The sequence below is a fragment of the Dasypus novemcinctus genome, chromosome 2 (genome assembly GCF_030445035.2).
Source record: "Dasypus novemcinctus isolate mDasNov1 chromosome 2, mDasNov1.1.hap2, whole genome shotgun sequence".
NCBI classification, from domain to species: Eukaryota; Metazoa; Chordata; class Mammalia; order Cingulata; family Dasypodidae; genus Dasypus; species Dasypus novemcinctus.
The window spans coordinates 149634238-149656141 of NC_080674.1; the positions used below are offsets into that span (position 1 = coordinate 149634238).

General features: G+C 52.0%; 2 protein-coding genes across 28 annotated transcripts in view; one reads left to right on the forward strand and one right to left on the reverse strand.

Moving 5' to 3' along the window:
• Window positions 1–17900, forward strand: part of LOC101435103 (protocadherin gamma-C4) — a 182200-nt gene extending 164300 nt beyond the window's left edge. For all 26 annotated transcript variants that reach the window (XR_011646767.1, XM_071210278.1, XM_071210273.1 and 23 more), the window contains 3 exons: window positions 2450–2508; window positions 10557–10645; window positions 15876–17900. Coding sequence is in view for 25 of the 26 variants with exons in the window: in XM_071210278.1 (XP_071066379.1) it covers window positions 2450–2508; window positions 10557–10645; window positions 15876–16102 (375 nt within the window). In the remaining variant the exon portion in view is untranslated. The remainder of the gene's footprint in view (window positions 1–2449; window positions 2509–10556; window positions 10646–15875) is intronic.
• Window positions 17901–19745: 1845 nt separating this feature from the next.
• LOC131275504 (protein diaphanous homolog 1) overlaps window positions 19746–21904 on the reverse strand; it is a 70484-nt gene continuing 68325 nt past the window's right edge. For both annotated transcript variants that reach the window (XM_058286107.1, XM_071210304.1), the window contains exon 11: window positions 19746–21724. In XM_058286107.1, the coding sequence (XP_058142090.1) occupies window positions 21567–21724 (158 nt within the window). In that variant the 3' untranslated portion in view covers window positions 19746–21566. The remainder of the gene's footprint in view (window positions 21725–21904) is intronic.

Below are 21904 nucleotides of genomic sequence, written 5' to 3' on the forward strand. Positions count from 1 at the left end.
GCTCCCACGACCCGTGGCTTCGCCGTCATCCTCGCCCTCCCCACCCTGCCTCCCCCACCCGCACCTGGAGACAGGACAGGCGCGCGCGGTGCCCGGCGTGCTCCCTGCAGCCGCGGGTCACACACGCGCCCGGGCTCGCCACGCCGCCACCACCGCCGGCTGCCGGCCTCGCAGGGACTCACCGCCCCCTGGGGCTCACGATGAGGAGCCCAGGCCGCGGCCTCCCAGGCCCTGGCAGGGACTCGGGGGCTCCCGCTCCCTTGCCCCACTCGCCTCCAGTCCCCCGGACCTCTTGATGGGGTCCCTGGACCGCGGGAGCGACTCAGGACTCTCCAGGCGCGGGGCGGGCGGGACTCTAGGACCCGGGGGCGGCGGTTCCCGGGCCGGCCTGGGGTGGGCTCCCCGGGGCCGCAGTCCTCTAGAGGGGAGGTGACCCTGGAGCCCAGGGGCACCAGCAACCCCCTTCCTGTCACAGGACGTGGGAGCCTGGGAACCCCGGCTCTGCAGGTTCAGAGGTCAGCTTTTGGCTCCGTCGTGACCACAATGTGCCATGCGTTCTAGGGGCAGAGCTTGAGGGGTGAAGGGTGACAAACGTGTCTGAGACTGGAGCAAGTCCTTCCTCTTCTGGCAGATGGAAAGCCATAGTCTCTTCGGGGAAACTAAAATGGTAAAAAGCACCAAGTTTTCACAACCCTGGGAACTTTTATCCAAAATATGCCTAAGCCTCACTCTGCTCCTCCTGGATAAGAACTGTCGTTTGAGCATGTCCCCAGGTGATTGTGAGAGCTGATACAGAGCCTTACTGCACGCCTCCTTTGAGAACTACAGCCTCTCACTTGTCTTCCTAACAAGGTAGTTGGATAGATGTTAGCATCCTCACCTAATAACTCAGTTTCACAAGGGGTCAAGGGACAGTACGTGATGAAGATTCTAACCTAGCTCTGTCTGACTCCAGAATTTGTGCCCTCAACCATTTGGGTCTTGGAACATGTACAGCCGGAGGACAGAGGGAGGGGTTTGCCTCTGTTTGGATGGGGCAGTGGTGGGTTTCTTTCCCTTTTAGAGCCACACATGTGGAGAAAGGCCTTCTGGGTCTCTTCCTCACAGAGCAGCCCTCGGTGAACAAATCTGGACCCGCCGTCCTTATGTAGCTTGTGAGTTTTGCCTGGCAACTCTCCGTCTCCAGTTGACCACGGCCCCTGCATCTCCGTGTAGCTTCTGCTGTGTCTCTGAACACAGCGGTGAGGGCTCGTCATCTCTCTGTTCTTCCCCACAGCAGCCCCCAAAAGGTGGCGGCGATGCCTGCTGTACCTGGGATACTTAGGTTTCTGGGCTGTGCTCCCAGGGCTGTCACCTGTGAGCCTTGGGGTGAGTCATTTGGCAGCCCTGGGTCTTCCTTCTCCCCTGTGTAATCAGAGATGCTCACACTTCCCTCTCTGCTCCTTGGAGTGAGCGTGAGAATTAATTACCAGCACACCTCAGAACCAGTGAGAAGGTGGCTCTAGGAGAGCTTCATGAAAGTGTCTGATGGGAAAACACACCCCCTGGAAAGACTGAGAAGAACTTGGGAGTTAAATGTCTGCACAGAACCCCGATCCTTCAGCCAGGTGGGCCGTGGCTACAGAGCAGCCCCTGGGGGCTCCGGAGACTTTGCAGGCTCTGCTTGGAGGCTGTGGGAGCTCGGTCCCCACTGGGCTCCATCCCAGCAGTTTTTTCTGTCCCAGACAGAGTGGCCTTGTTCTCTCCTCCTTAGTCAGGGCCCGTTATCTGGCACAGAGTTTGGTGAGTGAGAGATATCCTGGAGCTTGGATGCCCTGTCTGGCATGACTCCTAAATTAATAATGTATTTAGCTGTGGGAAGGGATCCTGGAGGGTCAAGGGTCTGGAGGAGGTGTGTCTGATTGTTTCATTACACAACCTGGCACAAAAAGGGTTACCGGGAGCAGCAGCAGCCATCTTGCTGCAGAGGATGCTTTGTTCCCAGCTGAGGAGCAAATTCGTTCATTCTAGGGCTGGTGGAATTCTCATCTAAAAGCCTCCTCTGCCACTTTTGGGGGCCTTCTCTGCATCCACCAACCCCCGTTCCACTGAAGACATTTTTTCAGTCCCTGAATTTCAGCTCAGAAGTTCTAAGTCTGCGGGGGGGGGGGGGGGGGGGGGGAGAGGAAGGGACTGTTTTGTTAGGAAAAGAATCTGGGCTTGCTCACTGTGGTCAGATGAAATGTTCTTTTATCCGTTTGCCCCCTTGCCTCAGACCTCTGAAGACCTGAGGCATAATTTTTCTTTGGAGATGCGTCTGTCCCTCCCCCACCTTATCGCCTTTTCTTCCCAGTCCTGCAGCTTCTCTGTGCCCACTCCCCTTCTTCCCTCCAGGCCCACCCCCAGGAGCTCAGGTGGCACTCTGACTCTTCCTGGGTACTCAGCCCCTCTCCCTCTGTTTTTTCCACAGCAAGCCCCACCCAACACGGACTGGCGTTTCTCTCAGGCCCAGAGACCCGGCACCAGCGGGTAGGTGACTGACTCTCCAGCCCACCCTCTTCTCTGCGGCACTTTCTCAGTGATGACGTGGGAGGAGATGGGGGAAGGGCTCAGCGTTTGCTCTAAGTGTCTTCTTCCCTCAGCTCAGGATTTCAGGGGATTTTTGGTATACTTGGGGCTGGCTCCCAGACTCCAGAAGGAAGAGACGCCTACCCTGACTATTTTGGAAGCTCAGTGCACGTACTCGGCCCCCGCTCCCCTTCTCCCCCCCACACACTTTTTTTAATCTCCTGGAATCTCTGTGGGGCCAAAAAAAAAAAAGGTCTTAAGGTGGCCCCTGGGAGGAGGGAAGGCGTTTTCTACCCGTCTACTGCCCATGCCTCTCTCCTTTGGGCTGGGCTGGGCTCCATCCTGAGCTGGGGTTCAGGCAGTGAAACACGGGCAAGAGGAGAAGGCCGTCAGCAGACAGAACCTCCTCGGGAGCCCGAAGTGGAGGGCAGAGGCAGAGGGGAAGGCGTCGGGCAGCTGTGAGGACAGTGGAGCCGGCGAAGCTGGAGCGGGGCTGGGGAGGAGGGGCAGGGCGCCCTCACCCTGCTCCTCCTCCAGGCTGCCTCCCACCGCCTCTCGTCCTGCCCTCCCTGCCGCAGGCCTTCGTCTCTGCCCCTCTTTCTCCAGTCGGTGTCTCCCTCTCTCTTATCTTTGTGTCCTTTGCTGGGTCTCTATCTCAGTTTGCATCTCTCCCTCTCCCCCTGCCTCCCTCCCTCCCCACCTCCTCTCTCAGTCTTTATCTCAGTTTCTGTCTCTATTGCTGTGTCTTGGTCTCTCCCATTCGCGTTTTTTGCCTCGCACTGTGCCTGGCAAGGCTCGGTGCTCAATAAATGTGGACTGAATGAATAAATGTGACTCTTCCTTAGTCTCAGTCTGTTTCTCCTTTCTCTCTGTCTCTGCCTGTCTGTCTCTGACCCCTTTCTGTCTCTCCATCATCCTTTCCCAGTGTCCTTACCTTCTGTCTTCAGTCTCTCTGTTTTTTGGTCTCCCGGTAGTTTTGCTTTCCCCTCTCCATTCTCCGCCTCTCTGCCTCTCTGTATATCCCTGTCTTTTCCTGCCTCCTTCAGTCTCTTTCTCTGTTTTTCCTTTCTTTATCTTTCTCTGTCTCCCTCTTTTCCTGCCTTTTTCTCTGTGTCCCTGTCCCTGTCTCTCATTTCTTTGTACTTCTGGGCAAGCCAGCACACACGTGTGCCCCCCACGTGCTCGCTCCTTCCCCCGGCCTCACACACAGCTTCTGCCACACACCCTCCCGGCCAAGCTGCTCCAGCTGTTCGCTTCAATCAGAAGGAATTCCAGCTGAGACAGGAACCCCCTGTGGGTGGGGGAGGGGAGACTCTAGCCTGGTTTGGGGGCAGAGGGATGGGCTCTGGGCCAGGCCTCCCAGTGAGACATCAGGAGCCCGGAGGATTCCAAGGGTCTGGGGAGGAGGCTGGGCGCTGCTTTCCGCCTTTCCCCAGATGCTGCCTTTCTAGGCTTTCCTCTGTACCCTGCCTCCCCCCAAACAATCCAGCCCTTGCTGCCCCAAGAACCCAGGAGACCATGGCATACCATGGAGACTTCAGCTCCTGGCTATGTACAGTCCTGCCGCTGGCATCAGAGTCTCAAAGCACTTTCTAGAAGATCCTAGAAGCCAGCAAATCAGAAGGCTTAAGCTGTCCTTGCCCCCAGCTGCCACCCCCATCTCTTCTTCCCCTAGCCTAGACACCCTTCCTGTAGGAAATTCATTAAGGCATTCATGTGTTCATTTATTTATTCAACAAATATGTATTGAGCATCTACTATAAGCCAGGCCCTATTCTAGACACTTACCTGTAAGAATAAACAAGCAGACCCAATCTCTGGACCCATAGGGCTTCCAGGCCAGCAAGGGACAACTAATCACACTTTTAAAAACAACAACAACAAACAAACAAACAAGAACCCATCTAGTTAGAAATCGTAAGTGCTGAGAAGAAGAGAGTAAGGGGGGAGGGGGATCAGAGAAGGTTCCTTGGAAGAGGTAGCATTTGAGCTGAGACAGTGAGAAGTACTGGGCAGTTTGTCTGCCCTGTACCCACTCCCATCCCAGGCCACACACTGGTCCTGGAGCAGAAATCACTACTGACCTCTGGGAGCCCCTGGAAGCACCATCAGTTGTCTGTGAGGTACCCTCTGCCTTGCCCCTGCCTCAAGCACTGTTTCATCAGTTGAAAGACCTGGTGACCTGGAAAACATGTGGGAGCTGTTGGAGAGATGCACTTGATACTCAGGAGCTGTCACTTCCTCAGTTAACTTGAGGAGACTGGCACAGACACTTCTGATTCAGCTCCAAAGTGCCCAAGATGAAATATGTTAGGGGCCCAGTGCAGCAAATTTTCTCCGTCATTCATTCAACAAATATTTATTAAGTACCTACTGAAGGTTAGGCAGTATTCTAGGTGTGGGGAATACAAAACAGACATGGTCCCTGCCTTCAAGGAGCTTTCAGTCTGTTGAGGAAGGCAGATATTAGCCAACTATTCACAAAAACAAAAGTAAGATTGCAGCTACCATAAGTGCTGTGAAGAGGAGTCCCTGGTTGTGAGCGCATATGCTAGGGCTTTGACTCAGTCAGGGAGCAGGAAGGACATCCAGAAGAAAATGAGATTGTGCTGAGCTTTGAAGGATGAGTACAAATTAACCAGATGAAAAAAAAAGAGGAGAGCTTACACAAAGGCCCTGTGGGGAGATGTCTCTGGAGCAACAGGATGACAGGGAGTTTCTCCTTTGCTGTCATTTTTATTGTTAGGCTGGATGGAGGGGATTGAAAGGGGGATATTTCTCTTATTCAATCTACCCCTGCCTTCATGTCCCACTCCGTCCCTACCTTGCCCACTCTGGTCTGGCACACCAGGTTCAGAGCAGGGCTGGTGTTGAGTTCTTCAGCAAATGTAGTTCAAGTTCAGGCCAGCTCCGGGTCACACTACCTAGCCAACAGGGACAAAGCCTCAGGGTCTGAAGCATTGGAAAGTACCTGCCTGCCAGGTGCTCTTCCGTCCCACTTCATCCTCTGGATCTCTGTCTATTCCTCTTCCTCCGAGAGACACTATTCCTGCTCTCCCTCAGTTTGGGCCAAGTCATTCACCAAACAAACAAATAGCCATTTAGTTTTTCTCTGCTTATAAAATAATACCTGCTCATTACAGAAACTTTGAGAAAAAAAATTTAAAGAGAAATTACCTTAATTTCACAGCCCAGACAGAATCACCACTAACCTATTTTTAATATGTAAAATTTCAAATAAATACAGAAGTCGAGAGAATGGTATGATGACCCTCCGTGATCCCGTTATCCCGCTGTAACACATGCCGTCTTGTTTCACTCATGTCCCCACTCTTATCCCCGCTTTGAATTATTTTGAAGCAAATCCCAGATGTCATATAATTTCATCTGGAGCTTTACTCTTTAACAGGTAAAAATCCCTTTTTAAATATAATATTTTAAAAAATAATATTAATAGTCATTCCCTGATATCATCATATATCTGGTCTGTGTTCAATTTCTCCAGTTCTCAATCTCTCTTTTTTTAGAGTTAATTCCTTTGCACAGGTATCCAAATTAAAGTCCACCTTTTGCATTTGTTGTTTCTCTTAAATTTTTTCAATCTGAAAGTTTCCCTTCCATCTTTTGTTTCTTTTCAATTTATTCATTGAATATTAAAAACATTTGACATTTTCATATGTATCTTTTTCTTTGTGTAGGCAAACAACATTACAGCTTTCTTTATTTTTAAAAATCTGATTTGCCTAAATAAATTGTTCATAAGTTAGCTTTTCGCACTTAGACTATCAAGGACTTTTATCCCCATGTTATTGTTCTATTTCTTAACAGTATTTTTTTAGCAGTCACTGGGTATATTATAGCTTGCTTTTTCTCTTTGCAATGATACATCATGAGAATTCCCCCATGTCAGTAATAATAAATGAATTCAAAAGCCATTTAATTGTTGCTTAATAGCCCCTAATACGGACATACATGTATTTTTATATGCTGATAGACTTTCACTACATTAGCAAAGAATATACATGCACTTATATTTTAACACTACTAAATCCAGGCTATGGTCAGGGATGACTTCCAAGATTTCTCACTCTTTTAAAGACTGCTACAGGGAGCATTTCACTATATCCCAGACCGAGGGATGCGCCCTCCCATACACATCAGACCCACCAGCGTGCCCGCGTCTTAGGGCAGGAACTACATCTATCATCTCTTAAATCCCAGGGCCCATCACAAGGTCTGGCGCATAGTGAATGCTTGGAAAATGGTCAATTAAAAGTAGTCCATCTCCTACACTTTCACTTTTCACTGTTCCCCCAATCCTGCTGCCAAGGGCTCAGGGCCTCCCTCCTGAAACCCAGTATGGTATTGTAAGAGCATGCATGGACTCTGCAGTCAAATTAGGCCTATTTTCAAGCTACAGCTCTGCAGTCACTAGCTCTGGCATTGAGAAAGTCTCACAACCTCTCTGAGCCCAGGTTCGTCTGCTGGAAAATGGGGATTATCATGGCTCTTATTTTGCAGGGTAATGGGAGGCTGAAATGATAGGCAATATGTATAATCCAGTCAGCCCAGGGACCAGAGAGTAGGAAACTTCCTATAAATGGTTAAAAAGAAGGTCCTTCCCCTCCGCTCCTCTCTTGCCCAGCTTCAAAGAGCTGGCCGCCTGCCCACCTGCTTGGCCTCCGGCCTTCGCCCGTTTCCCAGGCGTCCTCCTCATACTCCATCCAGCCGTCGTTCCGTGCCCCCCTCCCCTCTCACCCCTATTCCCTCAATGCCATCACCCACCCCCACAGGCTGCAGTTCTTCTAATCTGGGGCATCTCTCTACCCTGTGACCCAAAAGCACTCCTCACTGCTGCCCCTCCCCCTCTCCTGCCCTCCCACTTTATCCCCGTCAGGTGCCTTCACCTAGGCTTGAGCCTGCCGTGTCCCTCAGGTGGGCCAGAGAGTTCCGTGGGGCTGGAAGCAAGGACTTCTGGGTTTTCATGGAGACAGAGGTACCTGAGGCCCCCTCACTGGACTCCAGTCCTCCTTGAGGTACCCCATCCTCAGTCCTGTTACTCTACAAGAGCAAGAGTGATCTTTAAAAAATTAAATCTGATCACAACAATCCCCTTTTTAAACATCCCAGTGACCTCCCAGAGCCCTTAGGATGAGCCCAGAGTCTCCTGTGCCCACTCTGCAGCCCCAGCTGTGACCTGTGACCCGACACCACCTCCACTTGTCCCAGCCACACCAGCTGCCTTATTCCTTAGAACCCACCAAGCTCCTTCCAGCTCACAGGTCTGGGGCGTGTTAGTCCCTCTGCCTGGAAAGCGTTCTCCCACAGCACGGCTCCTTCTCCTAGGTAACTTAATTTTAGCCTTCAGCTTTTGTTAAGGAATAGTTCAAGCCTTTGAAAAGTTGAGATTTACCAGCTGTTAATATTTTGCACATTTGTATTACCTTTCTCTCTGCATAATCATACACACACACACCTTTTCCAAACCATGTGAAAGTCAGTTGCAGACGTCATAGCACTTTAAAACGAGTATCTCCTAAGAACAATAACACATAACCACGAAAGAATCACCACCTGAGGAATTTAACATTGATACAATAATACACAGTCCCCATGCAGATTTTCATAAGTGTTCCCCAAATGTCCTTTTTACCTGTTTTGTTTTTAACCCAGGATTCAATCAAAGGCAATGAATCACATTTCGTTGCCATGTCAGTTTTGTCTCCTTTAATCTAGAATGGCCTCCCAACTTTTTGTTTGTTTGTTTGTTTTTCATGACAAAACATTTTAAGAGTCCAGGCCAGTTGTCTTTTAAAATGTCCCACAGTGTGGATTTGCTGCTCATTTTCTCATGGTAAGAATCCTGCCTGGGTGAGATTGTCCCCCCTGCCTCATAGCAGGAGTCCCTTCACTTCAATTTGCGCCTTTATCCTAGGTGCTAAGTCTGCTCACTTGGTTAAAGCAGTGTCCCCAGATCTCCTTATTTTCAAGATATTTAAAAAATATTTGTGATTAATAACTAATCTGTGGGTGATACTTTGACACTATGCAGCAATCACTCATCCAATTTTAGTGTTTTAGTATTCACTGACAGTCCTTGCCTGAATCTGCTTTTGCATCCGTGCTTACAAAGTGGTGATTTTCTGTCATTCCTATATATTTACTTAGCTGGCATTCTTCTGCCAATCACCCAGGTCATTTCTTTAGACTTAAATTTTGCCATCTTTTCCTCAGGGAAGCCTAGACTAGCTGCCCACCCTCCCACCCCCAGCCCTGACTAGGTCAGGTTTCCTGTTACACCCTCTGGTAGCCCCCACTTTTTACCTTCCTGGTCCTTGTCACAAGTGCAATTAAATCAATGTAAAGTTATTTAATATCAGCCTCTCAATGTGGACCGTGAAAACCATAAAGAAGGGCATTTCCTGTCCCCTTCACAGCCATAACCCAGGGCCTAGCACTGTGTCTGCTATGCAGTTACTGCTCAATAAATATTTGTTGAATAGATGGACATAGAAATCCAAGTCTTCCCACCTTGGGGAAGGAGGAATATGAGTCCTGCTTTCCCAAAGCCCTAACTAGGTTTGCTAGGGTGGTGCAGAGGGACACACGGCAGCTGTGTTTTGCTCTGAGCCTTAGGCTGAGTTCCTCTACCCGGGGATGGGGAATCCCAGATTGGGGAGACTGGAAGCAGAGGCAGACCTTGGAAGAGTTGTGAAGAGGTTCTTGGTTATGCTCACCCATTATGACAGAATGCACACTCTCTCGCACACGCACACACGCACACTTTGGTGCCTTCAAGGCCTGCCTGCAGCCCTTCTAGGGCCAAATCCTTACTTCATAGTGACAGGCCTCTTCCCGTTCAGTCAGGCAACAAATATTTATTGAGGAACTTCTGTGCGCAGACAGTGCTGGATTCCTGACTGTGTGCCAGAGTTACTTCCTCTCAAGAAAACAAAAAACAAAATGAAGCAACATTAAAATAGTCACTATAGGAAAAATCTGTGTTGAGTGGGAATTCCTTACTGCTATTTTAGAGTGGTGAGTATTTTTTTAAAAAGATTGATGATTCACTGTATCTTGTTTTCAATGTGTAGAGTGTCTAAAGGTCTTAATTAGGTCCGAGAACCAGGCTTTGCGCTGGGTGTGTCGGTGGGAAGCGGGAGACACAGCCTGTGTCTCAGTCTCCTGGCGTAGAGGCAGCTGGGAGACACCGGCAGTAACAGTGAGGCTAGTGCCACCACGGGGACAGGCCCTGGGGGGAGCTCAGCAGAGGTGCCTGACCCAGCCTGGGGTTTAGGATTATCTCCTCTGACACATTTTATTCATACAACCAAGACAGATGTTGAGGGACTGGCATTCTAGGGAACAGCTTCTACTCAGAATTTATTGCAAGAGTTTTTGGAATTAGGAAAGTGCCCCAGGAAAGATTTGGTCATAGACTATTTGGAAATGAGGCTGGGGTCGGGGCTGGGGATATTCTTGTGAAATAGGAGGGGAGAGTTCTTAAGGTCCAGGGACTTTATCTTGAGGGCTTAGGAAGCCATGGAAGTGATCACCTTTGAGTTGTAAGATCTCTCCCTGCCCAGGGTCTCCCGGGGCTTCCTCCTTCTCCTCCTGGGTTCTCTCTAGGTTCTCACCTCTTTCTCTATCTTTGGGACAAACTCTTCCATTTCCCATGGTCACTGTCTTTGGGAGAGGTTCTGACCTCCCTTGCTGTGACAGTGAAGCCACTGCTCTCCTGGAGGGCAGCTGTGGTTTCTGGCAGGCTGTCCCCGGAAGGGACCGTGGCAGGTGCATCTGAGCCAGTAGAGAGTGGGGGTGGGGCCTCTCTTCTGGGGATCTGCCATCTGGGTGATCTTGTAAGTAACTTCCTCCCTTGCTGGAAGGAAGCAGGCCTTGGGACTAGGGTGGGGATAGGGGACTAGATTTGGGAGGTCTTGGGGAGGACAGAAAGACATGAGTTAAGGTGTCCTCAGAGAACTGCACTCACCATTCTACTCTCTCCCCAGGTCCCAAAATGGCGATGAAACTGGCACCTGGCCCAACAACCAGTTTGACACAGAGATGCTGCAAGCCATGATCTTGGCCTCTGCCAGCGGTAAGTTGTGCCCACATATGTTGTGGTCCAGGATACCCGGGGCCTGGGATGCACCCCAGAACCCCATGCCCTGAGACTGGGTCTCAGCTTTTCAATTGGCCTGAGAGGGCGTCAAGCCGGGTGAGGGAACAGCAGAGGGGTGGAGGGCCCTGGGATGGCCGGAGGGGAGCGAACTAGGAGTGGTCCATCAAGGAGTGGTTGAGGGTCTAGCCCTGGAATGGGACAGCACATCGGGTCCTTGTTCTGCCATGGACTAACCTCATCACTTCGGTCAATATACCACATCTCTCTAAACCTCCATTTCCTCAGCCGAGTAATGGGATGGTGGCCTCAAAGATGTGTTGGGAGGATTAAATGAGATGGTGCCTGGAGATACAAGCCCTCCATCAGTGGATGTGGGCGAGGACATTTCCAGCACAGAGGACACACTGTGGGTATTCCAGACCCCTGGTCTTTTTTTGCTGCCCCCTTCCAAAGCAGGATTTTGGTGTTCCCACGGCAAAGAACCTCACATGCAACAGAGGTTCATCAAATAGTTGCTGACACTGAGGAGCTCCTGGGATCCTGAGCAGAATATTATCATTAGTACCTAAGAACATAGGTTTGGAGGTAGGCCACTTAGTTGTGAGTCTTCAGGCAAATTACTAAGCCCCTCTCTCTGAACCTCAGTTTCACATACTGTGAAATGGGCATTTGTTGAGAGAGCTGAATGTTAGGCATCACCACAGGACTGACAGGAGAGCAAGGGCATGGTACATAATAGCCCGAACTGATTAATTATTATCTTTATTGACCCATAGGGGTAGAAGGCAGAATTAGAATATTGCCTATTATTAAGGACTAGTTTCAGGGGCAGCACATCCAGGATAGAGGTGGGCAGAGGATTGACGCATTGGCCTTACAGAGAGAACTGAGACCCCTGCCCTCCAGTACGCCTGGAGACTGGGGGGTAGAGGACCAGGCAAAATCACAGTGCTAATAACCATAATCACTCCTGTGCACTACCCAGGGAACATGCTAGACAAACACTATTGGCCTCGTCTCAATTGATCCTCTCTAGATCCTCTCTATAGCTATTATTTAAGTTGACAGATGCTCAAGGCCCCCAGTTTTGAGCTGCAGAGCCATGATTCTAACTCGGCCTAAGTCCCAAAGTTCATGTCCCTTTCTACTACAGTCACCATAACAGGCTTTATTCTTTATTTTTTGAATTTATTTCTCTCCCCTTCCTCCCCCTTCCCAGTTGTCTGCTCTCTGTGTCCATTTGCTGTGTGTTCTTCTGTGTCTGCTTGTATTCTTGTCAGGTGGCACCGGGAATCTGTGTCTCTTTTTTGTCGCGTCATCTTGCTCCGTCAGCTCTCCCTCTGTGCGGCTCCACTCCTGGGCAGGCTGCACTTTTGTCACATGGGGCACACTCCTTGTGCGTGGGACTCCCCTATGCAGGGGACACCCCTATGTGGCACGGCACTCCTTGCGCACATCAGCACTGCACATGGGCCATTCCACACGGGTCAGGAGGCCTGGGGTTTGAACCCTGGACCTCCCATGTGGTAGGCAGACGCTCTATCAGTTGAGCCAGATCCGCTTCTCATAACAGGCTTTAGATCCAGCCTCAGTTTTGCTTTTAGCTGAATGAGTCTAAAGGCCAAACTCCTCAATTTATTCTTCCAGATTAAGGTAGCCAGATAAAATACAGGATGCCCAGTTAAATTTGAACAAAGTTCAGGTAAACATCAAATAATATTTTAGTATAAGTAAGTTCCAAATGTTGCATGGGACATACTATACTAAAAATTAGTCATGGTTTACTTGAAATTCAAATTTAAATGGTCACCCTGTCTTTTCATTTACTAAATTTGGCAACCCTGCCCCAGATCTCTGTGGTTGGTGAAGAGGCAGAGTAAGGGAAAGGTAGCAGGGGCAGCCAGTCTCCTGGGGCACAGCTGTCCCTGTCTGGAGGGACCAGGATTCGAGAGAGGCAGATATTAGGAACGGGACTGAGTCTGGAAAAGGCAGCTTGTTCTGGGAAGACGCCAAGTTGGGCTCTCGAGGGAAGTAAACAGACAGTCAGGTATATTTAGCTGTTGTGGCCTTGAGCCCTAAGGCCAGGAGAGCAGGCGTTTCAGTCTACATCCAGATGTTAAAAACAGAAATGGAGCCAGTATTTATGGCCCCAAACCATCCCAGAAGGTCCGCCTGGGGCCAGGGTGGTGCAGGCTCGCTCCTGTCGGGCTGCATCCCTCTGGCCCACAGAGGGCCTGACCCGTCTCAGCCTGGGCCCTGGGGAACGGGCCTCTGGGTGGAGGTGGCAGGGTCAGGCTCCCACTCTCACTTTCACACCCGCTGAGGTTCCTGGAGTCCAGCCCAGACAGGCCTGTGGGGCTGCGGAGGGGGAGTAAGTAGAGGGAGAGTAAGAGCCAACACTTGGGAGGATTTTAAAATAAACATGTGGGGGGCGGGGTAGGTGTGCTCTGGAGAAGGCTGCGGTTTGCAGCCCCACTGGCTCTTGTCTTCTAGTTGAGCCGGAACAGGCCTCCCTGGGCCGCTCAGCCCCCGACTGGGGTGGGGGTGGAGGAAGCATAAGGAGCTGGGGGCTGAGCTTCCCTGAGCAGAGGCTGGCACAGGGAGAGGAGGGAAGCTTCCCTCCCGCCGCCTCCAGGCCAGAGGCGGCCCAGGCTCTTTCGTGGTGCTCTTCTGTTTCTCCTTGGACCGAGGAAAGATTCCGGTCACCGCCCAGCGTGGGTCTTGCAGGGGGCCACTGGAGAACTGATTCTATGGAAGATCAAAGCTGGTGATCCAGCTTCTCCCCCTCTGATCTATAGATGGGGAAAGGCAGGCCTGAGTGATGTGGGGCCTTGGCCAACGTCACCGGCTCTTTAGTGGCAGGCCGGACCAGACGCAAGTCTGGGGCCAGCCTTGTTCTGTGACACTCTGGATTTCCACATCTTCTCCCCTTCCTGGTCCAGCCCAACCTCACGGACCCTGCAGGGCCCAGTCAAGGTCAGGTCCACGCCCCTTGGGCCCAGGCGGCGCCTCTTGTCGTTTTCACCCTCTCGGGACCAGGCGTCTCTTAGAGCCCGTGGGCACAGGGAGGATTGGGCCTGGCTTCTGGTTCCCCGGCAGGCCCTTGCTGCCTTTCCTTCTCCCTCCTCCTCCCTCCTTCTCCACGTTTCCTGCTCATTCTCTTCTGTGTTTTCCTGCACACGTGTGTATCTCGCTCCCTCCTTCCCTCTGCCTCCTTCTCTGGCCCTCTGAGGTCTCCCCTCCAGCCCTAAATCACTGGGGAATCCTGGCTTTTGAAGCTGGCTCTGGGCCCCTACCCCAGCCCCTGGTTCCAGGCTGGAGGAGGCTGGCGGCTGGAGGGGAGGGGCGGCCAGTCCCGGCTCCCTCCTGGAGTTAATTAGGGAAAACAGAACTGTCAGTGGAAGGAAAGGGCTGGGGGAGGGGACCAGCCTGGGGAAGGGGGGGGGAAGTGGGCAGCTGCTCCCTCCTCCCTAGCCCTTTCCCCCACCCCAGGAAGGCCCCCAGACCCAGGGATCTGGGACTTGAAATGGAGGCTGTAGAAACCTGAGCGCTGGAATGGGAAGGCGGAGGGGCCGAGGCTCATCTCTCTCCTCCCTGCTCTGGCATCCCTCCCTCCTTTTATGCTTTTTCTTTGGAAATATTTCCTGTCTCTCTCTTTCTCAATCCCTGGTTGACGTCCCAGGGTTAATCAGCCTCTCCAGCTTTAGTCACCCTCTCTACCCGCTCTGGCATCTGGGGGTGGGGACAGAGGGAACTGCAGGGAAGCCCTTCAGCCAGCAGGACCCGGCTGGGCCTTCCTGGGGCTTGAGCCCTCTCACTGCCACAGGACTTCAGGGCCTCCAGCCTGCAGCAGTGAGCCCTTGTGAACGCAGGCAGAATGAGTCAAAATTCCTATTTTTACCTCCCTTGACTCAGCCAGAGGTAATGACACACAGTATGATGATGATGATGACGACGACGGCGATGATGATAGTAATAATAGTAGCTAACATATATTGAGAATTTACCCAGTGCCTGGGCACTGGATAAAGCCCCTTTTCTTTTAATCCTCAGAAACCTTAAGAGATAGGTACTACTTATGTGCTTTTCAACTTTTAAAGTGCAAACAAATCACCGGGGGATCTTGTTAAAATGCAGATTCTGAGTGTCTAACAAGTTTCCAGATGCTGCTGAAAGGGGGTCTGAATGTGTACTTCCCTGGGCCCGTTTCTTCTGTATGGTGGGAAGTTGGGCTGGAGGTGGCTCTGACGTCCCCTAGCTCTGATCCTCTGAGCCTCATCTACCTTGCACCCCAGGATCATCATCATCTCAGCCTCATGGAAAGTGGCTCATCACGATCTTCATTCCGCCTCCTTTCCCCTGGCTATGGACAAGGTCCAAGCTGGTGGTCATGGTGCCGGGCAGCCTTGAGCCTGAATCCTGGGTCTGGCATGCACTGGCTATATGATATGGCTTGGGCAAGTCTTTTCCCTTCTCTGAACTTTGAGATGTATGGGGACAAGACCACATACCTCACTGGGTGGTAGTGTTGAGGTTAAAAGCGATCATGCACGGAAAGCGTCTAGCAAAGAGCTTGGCACGGCATAAGCAATCATCTGCTGTTATGAAATGAATGCCCGAAAGAGCACCCTCCTGATAACAGAACCACCAGATACCTACCCTGCACTGGACGCTGGCTGGAGAAGGCTAGGAGGATGTACAAGACATGGTCGTACTGTCCAGGAGCCCATGGTCTTCTTTGGAAGCCAGAGGCTCCTTCGAGGAGTCCTTTAAGAAGGGCTAGGGCCAGGATTTGAGAGCCAGGGTCTCAGTCCTGAAAAAATTGCTAGCATGGTTTGAGCACTTGCCATCTACCAGGCACTGTTGTAGGTGGTTTATATATATTATCTTATTTAACCTTCACCAAAACTTAGAAGCAGTAGATACTATTATAATCCCCATTTTACAGGTCAGAAACTGAGGAGGCATAGGGAGGAGAGGTAGATTTGCCCAGTTAGTAAGTAGAAGAGCTAGGAACTAAATTCAGAACCTCTCAGCCTCTGCCCTAAAAGCCTTGGGGATAGAGACTTCTTTGACGGCCACTGTATGCCCAGTGCTCAATGTGGTCAGGCCAGGGATGCTTTGCAGGATTCATGAACTGCTTGTGCTATAAATGAGTAACTGCTGGACCCTAAGTTTAGTTCCTGACCTTCCTCTGTCTCTGCAGAAGCTGCTGATGGGAGCTCCACCTTGGGAGGCGGTGCTGGCACCATGGGCCTGAGTGCCCGCTATGGGCCCCAGTTCACCCTGCAGCACGTGCCCGACTACCGCCAGAACGTCTACATCCCTGGCAGCAATGCCACACTGACAAATGCAGCTGGCAAGAGGGATGCCAAGGCCCCGGCGGGAGGCAACGGCAACAAGAAGAAGTCGGGCAAGAAGGAAAAGAAGTAACATGGAGGCCAGGCCTGGAGCCACGGGGCAGTCTCCCTCCCGACCAGCCCAGTCCAGCCTCTCCCCACTTGTACCCAGGCCTCAGAAGTTCAGGGCTCCCCTTTCCCCCAGGATGCTGGTAGGGGCTAAGGCCATGCTCCCCTTGAGAAACAGAAACAAGTGCCCAGTCAACACCCCCTCTGCCCCAGGGGGCTGAATATGCAAAGGGCATTCTGTTGGGAACCCCATCCAGTCAACCCCAGTGCTGTGCTCAGGGGGTAGTGGGGTTAGTGTAGACATCAAGAACCATTGATTGCACCCCCTTTAATTACAGCTGAACTCCTCCCATCTTCCAAATTCAGTCAGGCGCATCCATCTCCTGCCTCCCTCCTCCCACTCCACACCACCCCACTCCTTCAACAGCTCCTTTCTTGAGTAAGATGGGGTGCTGAGGTACCAGGTGACCCAAACAAGGCTCATTTTCCTGAAGAATTGGAAAGGTATCATGACCTTTTGACTTCTTCAATTCTCAAACTTCCTCTGAAGCATGGTTTGGTGCCAGTTCCTTCACCTCTGTCCAGAGCCTGAGACCATGCTCTAGTTTTGGGGGACATGGTCACCTCCCCATGGTACCGATGCATGCTGGATTTAGGGAGGCCATTTTGCTACCAAGCCTCTTTCTTCCCAATGCCCTGGGGATCGGACTTTTTTTGTTTTTCATTGTTTGATGTTCCCACTGCATGCTGTGACTTCCCTAACCTGTCCCCAAACAAGAGACTCCACTGCATGTTCCAAGACAGTATGGGGTGTTAAGATGAAGGGAAGGGTATGTATGTGGGTGGGGGGGATGGACAACCCATCAATTAACAGAGTCCTGCAGGAGGCTTTATATGTCCCCAGGGCACTGACCAGATCCCCAAATTTCAGCCATAAATCAAGTACCAGGCTGAACCATCACTCCACATGTAGGACTCAGCCCAGGCAGCCAGCTTTAGACTGAGCTACCAGGACCAATGGATTGAAACTGGCATTACAGTCCAAGGAAGCTCTGAGGGTGTGGGTGTGGGACCAGGTCCCTGGAGTGGTCAGAGGGGCCTCTGTGGGTGCTGGGTACTCCAGAGGTGTCACTGGTGGAAAGGATCAATGAAGCCCCAGCAGGGAGGGAGGGCCAGCTTAGGCCATGGGTTGGGGAGGCAAGGAGCAAGAGTAGGGACCAAGTGGACGGAAAGTCTCAGCCCAGGATTGAGGCTTCTGCACAGTGCCCCTGCACTCCCCAAGCTGGGTCCTTCATCTTGCCAGGTGCCATTTCTTCTCTGTGAAGGTCATTGTCCAGGCCTCTAGTCTGCCCCCCAGTGGCCAGAGCCTGGGCAAAGTCCCCCAGTGCCTCCTAGTGCATAGATCTTCCTCTGCCCACCCCTCTTTATCCCCCAATGTCCCCCGCCTGTCCCGTTTATCCAGCGGGGCTGCGAAAGAACCCTACCCCAACTCCTACAGTAGCATAGAGCCACCCCCCCTTCGGGCTGGTGTAGAATAGCCAATAGTGTAGTGCGGTGTGCTTCACGTGATGGCGAGTGGGCAGCAGGCGGAGGGCTCGTGCAGCCGTCTGTCCTTGAATTTGCCTGCAGTGGCCCGTGCTGTGTTTTGTGCTGTGTCCACGCGCTGCAGCGACCCCTTCCCCCGTACTGACTCCTATAAGCGCTTCTGTTTGCATAGTCACGTAGCTCCCCATTTCACCCCCTTCCTGTGTCTCACGCAAGTTTTATACTCTAATATTTATATGGCTTTTTTCTTTGAAAAAATAAAATGGTTTCTTCTGAAAGGCTGAAAGTTTCTCTGTAGGAAATGGAGGCTCCTGGCATGTGTGGATGAAACGATGAGCTCGGAGGTGTGATGGAAGAGGGGGCAACGGTTCTGTCGGCGTGTTAGTGTTGTGAGCTTAGATGGTTCGGAATTGTGCATGCGCGTGTTGCTGTACATGACTGTGCCTGTGAGTCTGTGTGATTGTCAGATGTGGCTGTGCATGCCTGTGCAATCGGCTCGCGGGGGGCGGGGGATCTTTGAGCGCGGCGTGTCATTGCGTAATTGAGTGTGCCACTCTGCAGGCAGGAGAGGAGATCCCGGTGAGCCCGGGGGAACCGGGCGGCCGAGGACGTTACCGTAGTTCCCGTTCTTTCCCAGATAAAATTACCTGCCTGGAGCGCCCTTGCGGGCTTTGCGGGAGGAGGGTGGGCTGTCTCCTCGCCATCCCCACTGCCGAGCTATGGGAACACCGCGGGAGTAGGAGGCAGTCCTCCGAAGGCGGAGTCTGTAGATTGGAACTCAGCTCCCCCATCTAGAATTCACTTTCCCACTTGCCGCCCTGCGGGGAAGACAAGGCAGTTGGAGGGCCTGCCTCTGCCTTCCGGGGATCTAGAGGACTGGACGGGCGTGTAGGAAATGGGACTGCCCACCGCACTCTCGCCCTCCTCCCTCTGTGCTTCCCCATCCACTCGAGGGCCCCCTATCTCCCCGCCCCTCCCTGCCTCGGGAAGCACTGCGGGATTCCCAGGTTGGTGCAGCCAGAGGAGATGCAGGGAACTCGTGGGGGTAGGGAGGACGGTGAGGGGTGGAGGGGTAGCAGCACGGGGGCAGTCCCAGGGACTTAGGTGGGTCTGCGAGGGAGTGCCTAACAGAAGGGCGGAAGGAGGCTGTCTCTGGGATTCGTCCCAGTCTCTAAGAGCCAGGTCACTCCTCCTCCCTGTTGTCATGGAAACCAAACCTTCCAACGAAGCATTTGAGGGCGACTTTCTTGCGTGGGAGGAAGGGCGGTGCCGCGGCTGCTGAGATGGAAGCAGGGTTTTGTTTCTGAGAGCCAGGCTTTGGAGAGGTGGGGTGCTGGGGCGCTGGGTTCTATTCCCGGCAGCATAGCAGACTGGCACAGCCCGTGCGCAGCTGTGGCTGGTCCCCTAATTGGTATGTGTGCCTATAATGATCTGAGCCAGAAACATGTGCCCTCTGGATAGGGGTGAAAGGGGGGTTGAGGAGAGGAGGAAGGCAGCCCACCCCCACACATCCGGCCATACTGGGAAGGCAGCTGCTCAGGCTCCAGGGCTATTTAAAAGGCTTTTTATTCCTGGCTTCAGGACCTGCCCAAAGTGGTTTTTGGTCTTCTCCAGGCCCCTACTATCCTGGGCAAGCTCACTGCTTGTAAGGTTTCTTTGTACAGGTCATAAGGCAGCAGAAGTCACCTGGAGCATGAGCTAGGGCTTCTGCTCTCTGCTGGGTGGGCTCAGGTTTCTGCCCTGTGTAAGTCTGGTCTGGAATGTGAGAATGGGAGTCAGATACCTCCCTGAACAAAAGAGGTGCAAGTACTGCCAGTAAACCGCGTGTGACATCTAGGTGTGTCAGGAGTGGAAGTCAGCACTGCGCTCAAGAAAAGGGCTCCCACTCCTTTACGGAGAGCCACTGGCCCCAAGGTGAGCTCTAGTGGGGGCAGAAGCCGCCCTGTGTTCATCTTCTCTGTAACCCTGAGCCCCAGCACAGTCTCTAGCACACGATGGGCACCTAAGATGCCTGATCACAATTTTGTAGGGCAACCAGGGCTTTGAGGCAGTAAAAGATGAAGAGCCTAGACTGGAGTGAAAAGAAAATAGCTCAGAAAGTCACAAAGGAGTCTGTAAGACCGTACTGTTTCAATGCTTTATTGACAGTTGGAAACAAACCCAACAAACTGGAGGTGATGGCATCCCAGAAGCCCAAGAGGCAAGGGAAATTGGTTTGCACTTTGTTCCTTTTTTTTCTTTTTTCTTTTATTATTAAATGCATCTTAGCAAAAGTAGATTAAAAAAAGAAAGGGTCAAAGCCCCAGATGTCAGCGAGCAGGGAGGAGGAGGGAAGTCAGGGGAGCAACAGATCCCCTGTACCAGTCTTCCCGGGAATAGAACAAAGGAGCTGCTGCTGCCCCTTCCTACAGAGGCTCAAGCATGTTGGACTTGCCTAGAAACCAGAACCCTCCTTCCTGGCCCCAAGGCCTCCCTGCAGTAGCCCTTAAGTCTCCTAGGCACCTCCCCCTTGCTATATTACAATGCTGGGCCAAGCCCTTCTCCCTCCGTCTGGGGGTGGGAAGCTGAAAGGGACACAAGGACAGCAAAAGTGTCACCTTGAGCCAGAACATCTGAGCTTCCTGTGACTGGGGTCACCGAGCAGTCTGGGCTGCCCACTGTTCAGAAGAGAGTGGGAGTACAATGTGTGGGGGCACTCCCTGTGCCCACTTCCACAGTGTCCAGTTAACATTTGCACATTTGGCTTGATAAATATATTAATTTTATAAAAATTCAGTGGTCTCAGCTCCCAACAGATATTGCCAGGCCTGGCCCAGCTCAACCAAAGAGGTTCCTTCTGCCCCAGAATTGATAGGAGACAGAATCTGCCTTTGCCTCAAGGGACCAGAAGACTTGAGGGCTGAGATGGAGGTCCAAGGGCTAGTTCAGGATTAAAATCTGGGGGGAAAACCCCAGGAATTCTGGAACCTGTCATCAAAGATTCTTACTTTATGGAGGGTGACAGGGAGGGAAAAGTTATTTTCTTTAAAAAAAAAAAAATCTCATACAAAAATAGATCCATTTGGAAAACAATTTCTCAGCCAGGAGGCTCCACCTCCCATTTCCTTGTAGACAGAGGGTGAGGTGTTGGGATGGTCACAATACATACTCCAGATGAGATGCACCAAAGCTCTGGGGAGGGTAGCCTGGGGGCTGGTGCAGCAGGTCCAGAGAGGCAAGGGCACAAAGCCAAAGTATGGAGCAGGCTGAAGGTGAGTTCCACAGTATCTATGCCCTGCCCATAGGTTTTGGTCTGGGCCACAGGTGAACAGGCAAAGTGGTTCAGACCCTTTTTTGTTTTGGGAGGCCTTTCCCAGGAAGGTGGGGTAAGGGTGGGATTTGCCTCCCTGCCTTCCTTAGAAGTACCTCCCAATGCCACTCCACTGGTAATAAATAACAATAGCCAGGATAGAGAAGAGAAAGAGCAGAGGCAATGGCAATGAAAGGAGCGATGTAGCCCAAAGGCTCACAAGCCCCATGCTGTTCTTAGGGCCAGAGAAACCACAAAAGAAAAGCAGAAATCCAGCAAAACTGACCTAGGGGAAAGCCCACTGGAAAGTCAGGGGCCAAGAAAGCAGGCTGGGCCTTGTCTGAAATGAGGCTTCAGAGTAGCAGAGGAGACAGTTAGGGTTAAGGCAGCACACACAGACCGTGCTTTGGTAATACAGCAGCCAGGGCTGGCTGGGTTGGGCTCAGGCCTCCCCCACACTGCCCTTTCCTTCTGGCCTCCAGGCAGCTGAAGCTGTATGTGATGTACAGAGAACAGCAGGCCAGAGAGAAAGCTAGACCAGGGAGGTGGGAGTGGCCATCCCAGAGGAATATCCCCCTTGACCCTTTAGGCACATGCTGCAGGGCAGGACAGTCTGGGGCTCCACTGAGGAGCTACCATGTCTACAGGACCCAGTTCAGCTTGCACGGCCAACCAGCTCCTTGGTTTCCTCAAGTATGGTGGTGACTCCCTCACTAATATTGGGTTTCTTGGCAGGAACAGCAGTCATGGCATCATCCTTGGTCAGCTCCGAGGCTAGCAGAGATGTGACTGCACACCCGGCCTTCCGGTTGGCTGCAAGAGAAGACACGAGATACCATTCATGGAACGTGGAGTTCCTAATCCCTTTTGAATTCCACAATATTCATTCAGCCAGAAGCCATGCAAATGTGGCTGACCTGTCTGGTTCACAGAGGCCATTACTTTGAAAAAGGAGGCTCAGAAATCTCAGAACATGTGGAATCTGCATTTGAG